Genomic DNA, 9,627 nt, shown 5'->3' on the forward strand with positions numbered 1-9,627 from the left:
TGGGAGGTGGTTCTGGCTGAAACAAAAATTTAAAAAAAGTTAAAAAGTTAAAAATTGATAAAAATTCTATTCATCAACAGATGGCTAAACTTATTTTTCCCATTTTTTGCTTTTTTTCCCTTAACCTACCTTTTTAGTATGTATTATTTGTAATTTCTCACTTTTTCATTTTTATTTTTTATTTTTAATGTCTTTTATCTTTTGATTTCTTATTATTTTTTACTGTTTGGGATGGGATGGGATGGGATGGGATGGGATTGGATGAGATGGCATGCGATGCCACGGGATGGGATGGGATGGCATGGCATGGCATGGGATGGCATGGGATGGCATGGGATGGGATGGGATGGGATGGGATGGGATGGGATGGGATGCGATGGGATGGGATGGCATGGAATGGGATGGGGTGGGATGGGATGGGATGGCATGGGATGGCATGGCATAGCATGGCATGGCATGGCATGGCATGGCATGGGATGTCATGGGATCGCATGGGATGCGATGAGATGGGATGGGATGGAATGGGATATGGGATGGGATGGGATGGGATGGGATGGGATGCGGTGCGATGGGATGGGATGGGATGGCATGGAATGGGATGTATGGATGGATGCATGGATGAGTGCATGGATAGATAGATAGTTAGATTTTTTTGGATATTTTCCTTTCAACCAATCGGTCACCAACTGAGTAACGCCACTGATTTCCGCGGGCAACGCCGGGTATCCCGCTAGTATATATATATTGTTGTTATTGTGCGTGTGTGTATGCGTGCGTGCGTGCGTGCGTGCGTGCGTGCGTGCGTGCGTGCGTCCGTGCGTGCGTGTGCGTGCGCGCGCGCGCGTGTGTGTGTGTGCGAGTGTACGCGTGTGTGTAATTTGTGTGCGCGCCCGTCTGTAGGCTATTAAATATCGCTCGCAATATACGTCGAATTTTAACACAAGTGCCATATATCAGAGATTACATATTGCCGATAGACTTCATGTTGATACTACGGCCGAATCATTGCGCTAAATCTGTATTACCAGCGCAATAAACCTCATACCTATGTGTTTTGATCGAGACTACTTGTACTATAATAACTGACTATTTAATTCGAGTTTCATAAGATCGTAACGCAAAAGTTGTATTATTGTTGGGCTTCATAAATATGTCTACTGATAAATACGATGCCATATGATGCATATGCATGTTGCAAGGAACTTCGAGAAAAAATAATTTTCTTTCGCATTGATGTCGTGGGAGTTATTCGTATTTTGTTAAAAGGAACAAGAAAACGAAAAACGTTTTTTTTATGTGTATTCATGTCATTCATTCACCATTTTAGTAAATTAAATGTATGGACATTCTGGACTAATCAGTCGGATCTAACAGCTACAGATGCCCCATAGTTTAGGAGCAAGACCACTGAAGAAATAGACACGTGCACACTCTTTGGATATTTGGTCTGATACAATAAATAATTTTACATTTTCCAGGCTTCTTTTGAGAACTGGCTCAGTTTGAGAATCAGTGCGAACTGTATAGAACTATTACCTTATACTTACAATAGACAACTTGCTGACTGAGGCCATACTGTGTGTGCGGTGCTTACTGAAGTCTATGTCAGCCCACACTACCTTCCACGACATGTCCGCCAACTCTTGCTCCAGCTTGTACTTCCTATTGCAGAAATTAATTGCAAAGAAACGTAAACATGGGGACAAAAGGGCAGAGATAATTAGGAAGAGATGATGAGAAGAAGAGAGATAGTCGGGCGGACGGACGGACGGAAGGACGGACGAGCCGATAGCCAGACAGACAGACAGCTAGACAGGCAGACGGTCATCCATCCTGCCAGATAAACAGATGGTCATAGTCAGACAGATAGGCAGCCAGAAAGCCAGCCGGCCAGCTAGCCACCCAGACGGACGGACGGACGGACGGACGGACGGACGGACGGACGGACGGACGGACGGACGGACGGACGGACGGACGGACGGACGGACGGACGGGCGGACGGACGGACGGACGGACCGACGGACGGGCGGACGAACGGACAGACAGACAGTCAGTCAACCAGCCAGCCAGACGGGCTAGCATTTAGAAACCATATAGATACTTTTTTTTTGGTCCGTTAGGATATTGATCCTTTTGTTAGTTCTGAAATTATATATATTATATTATATTATACCTGTGCACGACGAAGGAAATGATCATGGCTAGCGTGATCAGTAGAAAGCCTGCTCCGCCAATGACTTCCCACGCCGGAAACGAATCTACAGCGAAAATTGCACATGGAAGTTGGTGCATTAATGAAAATATTCTCATATCTTCGTTGAGTGATCGGTCGCGCATTTGTAAGTATATGTACTGCATTGTAGTAATATTGTAGAGTAATAATTCATAAATTGTAGCATATTAATTGTAGCATAATATTGTAGTAATAATATAAGCATTGTAGTAATATTGTAAGAGCAACAGGGCTTAGGGCCGGAGAGCCACGTAACGATCACTATATCATATATATTCCCACGCACTGGACGCCTACACGTTGCATTAGTTAACACATCGTATTATTTTCCTTATGTAGGTAAGGGCAAGAAATCGACTCTAGCGACACGGACGCCAAGATCAACCTCGGCAATATACTGTCAGTTTATTGCCACTGTTACGGCCACTACCACGCAATTGAGACATTTCTGTGTTTAATAACGCATGATCTGGATTTTCTCCCGTCACATACCACAACGTCTACAGAGCGCACTACTATAACATCTTACAACGTACTAGTATCGTATATGATCTGGTAAGAAATTCTCATTTTGAAATCTCTACGCTATATAGGTAATGTCATATCCAGGGACAGCGTATGCTGTAATTTTACTGCCGCTGCGATATTGTCTCCGCAAATGACGCGAAGAGAGCAGTGTGGACAGCAGCTGTCGATTACATGTCGCTGTGTCCACGAAGCGACATATGTGCGTGAAAGTTCTGCAGCGTAGAAGAACGCACTTCATGGCTAACGATTATTGGTCAAAAAACACAGCTCGTGCACTTACCAGCACTGTTTTTGCTCCTCGGTGCAATAACATCAAAAGCTAGGGGACAACAGAAGGTGAGACTAACTAATTGCTCGTTACGCAGCCACGATGACGAAGCGAAAAAAAGGTCGGCACAGTGGAAATTACAGCTTTCGGTGCAAAGACCGGCAAGCTATAGTACATGTTTTATTATTTAACCATTCACTGCAATTTCTATGACATATATCAAGAGCTAATAATACCTATAATAATAGGTATTATTAGCTCTTGCATATATGTATGTGCATTACCGATGACGTTGTTTTAGAACCAGTAAACATGTACAGACACCACATGCATTATCACTGAGCGGAGTTGTTAGTCGCAGAGAAGGTACGCATGCATGTACCAGCAACACCGTTTGGTGAGGTAATGTGTATGAAAGTGTACCAGATACACAGATTCCATGCTACTTACATCCTGTTATGTAAAATCGGACATTTTCTGTGTGTGCCAGTAAATTATTTTTAAGTTGATAGACCGGGGGTGCCGCGAGGTGGCGAGCGAACACAGCAAACCTTTAGGCAAGCATGCCGGACTGTCGCCTTTGAATCCACACAGGGGCACATCGGGCGGAACAACTCCGTTCGGCCAGTGGATAGGTGATCCAAGCACCGGCTCGTATTTCTGCCGTGCGCCGTAATAGTTCGCTACGATGTGAAACGTTCCACCTTCCAGGTCTGTCATGTCGAGCAAGGAGTAGTCGGCAATGCGGTCCCCCTGATCGTCGACTGCAACCTGACCTGTCACACCTGCCGGCCAACCACATGATGTCACCAGGAGTGTCATAATATAGACTATTATAATCTACATTATTATTACATTATAGTATAATATATATTGTCAAGCGCTAATAATATCTAAAGTGTATATGTATATTATCAAGAGTACATAATAGGAGATTAATTCTCCCATTATGTACTCTTGATAATATATATATATATATATTATATATATATATATATATATATATATTATATTTTAATCATATATTATTATCTACCTATATTATCTATGATAATCATCTATATTATGACACTCCTGATGTCATCACGATCGCGATTTACGTATAGCTCGCCAGCGTCTGATATCGTCATTATTCGGCGTCGTAATTCATCGTCATACACTATATATATATATTATCGTGGATGGCTTCAGCCAATTCCGTTTTGCGGCAAAATAATATTAATCGAAACGATTGGTTTACTTGTGTTTTATTATGATTTCGTTATAGTAGCTAGTTTTATTCTTCGCTGAGATAGTCGAAACTGGCCACAGTGACGATATGTGGAGCAGATCGAACAACACAGACGCGTTTTTATTAGGTTATAATTTTTAGCTACAATCGGATCATGACGAAAGGCTGGGAGGCAAAAACAGACCTGGGAAAGTGCTGTTCCACATCTTCTGTGCGATAGCCAGCCCATCAGACAAGTTTCCTCCTTCTTCGATGGTCTTATTCAGTGAGATAGCGTGCATGATAACGCCGTCGTGAAAAGCTCCGACGAAGTAATTAACCTGCACGTACAGACTAAATTGAAATTAAGAGCTTATAATATTATATTAATATAATATTATTATAAGCTCTCGTTGAAATGCTGTGAAGATCGAATGGCTGTGCATATCGATCTGTCAAAAACCTGAGCTGGTGCTGTGGCATGAGGAATACGCCACGCTGATGATGAATTGATCACTTATCTATCTAATATCGCGCGTCACTCGTGGATTGCTCTGATGTTGATTAATTCCTTTTCAGAGTTTTAGAACAATATGGTGAACGCGAAAACTAATCGACCCGATACTAAATAGAGCCTTTGGTAACAGCCATAATATAAGTGAGAAGCAGTAGCTGAAAAGTTGAATAAGGAATGAGTACAGGAGAGCAAAATGGGAAAGTGGCGGAAGAAGAAATGAATTTTGGGGACGAAATCGGATAGGAAAGGACGATGCTAAACGGCAATCTTTTATGACGTCACCTCCTCGGTAAAGTTGTAGTTGTAGTCTGTAAGAGCTATCTCTTTGACCTTCTTGCTAAATTTATCCCATGCGGCTCCCTTCGGAGTGGCCAACGTGATGATCATCAAAGATTCAAATGCCTTCTTTGCTTGCTGATCTCTTTCATCGCCTGGTACAAAGTAGGAGAAATAAACATGATTAAAGAATGGATACGTATTAGTACGTTTAACCAAATTATACACATGTGTCCTATTATTTATTATTATGTGTAGCATCCACGTTACACGCGACACACGCACAGCTTTACACGACGTTACAAATGAAATGCTATATATATAATAAATATACTGCCCTGGTTCTTCATACCACAAAAGCTATGATTGATATACACTAAAGTCATTTCATCAATGAATTTTTATTAATAATTTTATTCATTTGCATAATATGATGGTCAGACTACAGACAGTCCCGGATGCGGAATTATATATTATATATATATAAAATATATATATATATACATAATTATATATATATATATATATATATATCATTAATGGCTATGTTTTGTACGTTTTCATGTACATTAACCGTTCATAGAGCGCTAGGAGGGCGTGTGTAGGGTAAAGCAGGGTAGACGGTAGAGAAGAATAAGGGAAGATGGAGGCAAGTTGTAGAGAACAGAGACACCAGAAAGTTTAAAGGAATGATCGTAGATATAGAATACAATTAAGGGCAACACGTAAGCGGAAGAGAAATGGGGGATAGTGAAGTAGGTTGAAATATCGGGAGAGGAGTTAGGTAGATAGATTAGTTAGGAAGCAGTTGTGGTAGATAAAAAGTAGTCTAGGGACAGGAAGAGCTTGTGTACTAATGAAAACTATACGTATAAAGGAAGCCGGGAGAAGATTGAAGGCGAAAACAGTAATAGGGAGCCTGCTACCAAGTTTCCTTTGTCTACCTCCTTCAATGCTCTTAATTTCCATCGTCAATTTCCTGTTATTCGCCATTCTCGATTCATTCACGCACATTAGCCAGCTCATTGCTGGCTTCCCTTCTTTGAGTGACGCAACCAGGATATGACAACCGAAAATGCATAAGTTGTGCGCATTCTATCAGTGACCTGGAAATGCTTTTAGTTTGAGCCAATCCTCATAAATAATTAAAAGTGTAAGGATATTATATATAGGTAAATACCAACTCTCGCTGGCGTCACACGTATAATATGTACACAGACACGCACTCATGCGCGTACGCCCCCGATAAATAATATATGTACGGCCTCTTACCTCGTTTCCAAGAGAAGGAACCCCACGCCGAGCTTCGAAATAGCTCTATGGTAAGGAAAGCGAAGCTGCCATCAGTCATACCCAGGTCGTAAGCGCGCAACATAAACTGTCTGACGTTATCACCATCGGCGAATATCAAGATGACTGTAAGGCAATAGTAAACGATAATTGATATCGATGCGTATAGTAGCTAATTAGTAGGAGTTATTAGTAATTAGTTAGAGTAATTAGTAAGGTGTTATTAATTAGGGACTTGCAACAGAACTCATTCTTCTCTGACAAGCTGTCAGGTGCGATATCCTGAAAGATTATTAACATATTATTAAAATCAACATCACGCATCACCAGCACGTCTCGCAGAAATTGGAATCAAAAAGTCGCCAATTTCATCTATATATTGCGCTGTTTGGGAACAACAAGTGTGTTTCTGCTACGTTTAATGTACGGTCGCTTGTCACACACACACACACACACACACACACACACACACACACACACACACACACACACACACACACACACACACACACACACACACGCAACACGCACGCACGCACGCACGCACGCACACACACAAACACGCACGCACGCACACACACGCACAGCGGTCGCTAATTCTGCCACATTAGCCAACGCGTGGACAGCAACCGCACGTTTAGCACACGTTGTCGGTCAGCTATTGTGGAATTCCGATGTGCTGATTCGAACTGCTTCCGATGTGCTGACGCGTCGATTGCAATCTCTCCTACCTCTGGCGTTCTGCCCCGCCGCCACGAGCATCTCCTCGTGGTTGACTGCCTTACTCGCGTCAAACGTGATGTCGTACGGACGCGGGTACGTATCACTGCCGGCCAACGCATCCCGCATCGCCTTGCCCTGCAGCGCCATCAGAATGTCGTACGTGTCGTAAATGATGGCGACGTGAAACCAGGCGAAGTGCGCGAGCACGGTCGTCAGGAACGCCGACTGGTGCTCCTCGAGATTATACGACAGTCGCGACAGCGACGTGTACTGTCGCTTGCCAAACAGCAGATCGCCGACGCCCGTGTACATCGGAAGCTGCAGATACGTCGCTAGGCGACCGGCCGCCTCGACGTCGCTCGAGCAGCTCGGTCCAAAGCTGACGCGTATTTGGTGAGAGTGATGCAGCATGCTGAGAGCGCCGACGGCCTCGACGGGGTTGCAGTATCCCGGCCACGCGTACACGTGCTTCTCGTAGATGATACCGTACTCCGTCGCAACCCGCTCCACCGCGATGTCAACGGCCGGACCCACGTTCTCTAGTCCAAACGGTAGCGGTGTGTCGACGACGCCAAACAGTCCCATGGCGACGCGACAACCGTCATTGCTATCCGTCCCTCGGCCGCATATGTCGGGCGCACTGCCGCATATCGTCAATATGGCAAACGCGGTAATAACGCACTGCGTTGCCGTCATGTTCACGAGGGATAATGGAACGCGGTGACGAAATCTGCGCGCGTATGTATGCGTGTGCGTCAATATTTATGTCAGCTCTCGGTTGCGCGACACGGAATCAGTCGTTGAATCGTTGCTGTTTCAGCGGCTGCTTGCTGTCCGTTTCTAGTAAAACTACCCGACGTCGTTAGATAGTTTACGCATTCGATTATACATCGAGTTTCCGATTATACATTAAATGTGCGCGCAAGGTAAAGCTGTGTGACCGAGTCAGCAATAAAGGTCCGACTGCAACATCATATTAAGCTGTGCGCGATCCAACGATAGCAGCAGGCGAGTGATTACGGGCTTACAGGCGCAGGTATATATATATATATATATATATGCCAGTTGTTGACACGGGCCGTGTGTGGTGGCATGTTGTGCGCAACAACGCTCGAGGGCGTAATTGACATGACACCATCCTGTCAGTCTAACATAATCCATACCAATCATCGCGACTATTCTGATACACATGCAAGACAGACTGATGCAGAATGTGCACCACGCATAATCTTAGCTATATATTGGGCCTCCTAGTGCGTGGAATGAGTAGATTCATCAATCACCGCGCAAGTCCGCGAACCCACTGATCTCATATCCTAATGTTCATTACTACGTTGAAAGGTGTAAATATATTAATGCCACGAGGTGGCAGGTGAAGATTTCATGGTAATTATGAACAGGGTTGTGTGCTGCCATGATCATCATTGTGCTTCCAGTTCGATATAATTACCTACAAATCGCACCCACGTGATTTATTTGCTTAATGAGCAGACAGAGTGCACAAAATTACTCGCTAATCGTGACAGTTGAAAGGTTCCAGCGATTATCCCAGTGTCCCCTGTTATAACTCAAGTCGCGAACATATATACACAAGTTTACAGACTGCCACAGACTGTCGGTTTGTCTAACAATAAGTTTGGAGGTAATTCACACAACTTACGGCGTGGAATAGCTCAATGGGGGTTTCCCTGTGGCTCAATGAGGTTCGCCACACAAATGAGACTTCATAGATTAGGTTAATTCGTGCCCATTTATTTATCGTATATGTTTCTGGTGATCGCCGGGCATACGGTTGTGGTACTGAAACAGCGATGACGGTTGCTGAAAGAAACCACAACGAGCAACGCGCCATGTGAGCAATTAAATCGATTTTGTTGATTGATCAAACTACGATTGCTATTAGCTATTGTTATCATTGACTCACTGACATGAAGGCGTACTCTTACGAGCTCCTGTCACTATAACTGCATTACACGATATATGTGTATAATATACACCTTATTATATATATATCCCGCAGTTTATGCTCAGGCAATCGGTCGATGATGCATTCCTGTAATTTGTTACTGCTGAAGCTGCCCTTTGTCGTATTTGTAACATGGAAAATGCGGGACGGACGCATAACAGAGATAGGGCTGAGTGCAAGGTGCGTGTAATACAGGCGCACATAGCTTATATTGTGGATGCCTGTCGAAGAAACTAGTAGAATCAGTGCAATGGTTAGAGCTTACGAACAAGGAAATGGTAATGACAAAGTTGCGAGGAAGAGAACAAATGTACATATGGGTTTAGGACTGGTTGAGAAGCCAGGGTAGTTGTGTAAGGGAGAACGAGAGATCTGGAGGGGAGACGCCAAGGCGGGAAGAGTCGAAGATGCCCGGACTCTCGCTCCATGGTCACTTCACAAGTTGTATACTGAGGTAAAGAACGTTTTCCTGAGAACTGTCTTTCCCTCTACCGTGACACATAATTGGACACACTCTGTTGCCGTGACTCATGCCATCTAACACATTTTTTACATTTAATACCCTGTCTTAAAAGAATTGGGTATTCTCGGGCTGCCTTTGTTCTAAACAACGTCC

At 43.8% G+C, this 9,627-nt stretch overlaps 1 protein-coding gene across 1 annotated transcript in view; it reads right to left on the reverse strand.

Annotated features, from left to right (window-relative positions):
- LOC106805697 (atrial natriuretic peptide receptor 1-like) overlaps positions 1 to 3,724 on the reverse strand; it is a 31,269-nt gene extending 27,545 nt beyond the window's left edge. Inside the window, exons 1-3 of the mRNA XM_014807398.1 lie at positions 3,581 to 3,724; positions 2,174 to 2,258; positions 1,548 to 1,662 (exon numbers count right to left, since the gene is read on the reverse strand). Of these exons, the coding sequence (XP_014662884.1) occupies positions 1,548 to 1,662; positions 2,174 to 2,199 (141 nt within the window). The 5' untranslated portion in view covers positions 2,200 to 2,258; positions 3,581 to 3,724. The remainder of the gene's footprint in view (positions 1 to 1,547; positions 1,663 to 2,173; positions 2,259 to 3,580) is intronic.
- Between the last annotated feature and the right edge of the window lie 5,903 nt (positions 3,725 to 9,627).

This window comes from Priapulus caudatus, unplaced genomic scaffold (genome assembly GCF_000485595.1).
Source record: "Priapulus caudatus unplaced genomic scaffold, Priapulus_caudatus-5.0.1 Scaffold124, whole genome shotgun sequence".
Taxonomy (NCBI): Eukaryota; Metazoa; Priapulida; class Priapulimorpha; order Priapulimorphida; family Priapulidae; genus Priapulus; species Priapulus caudatus.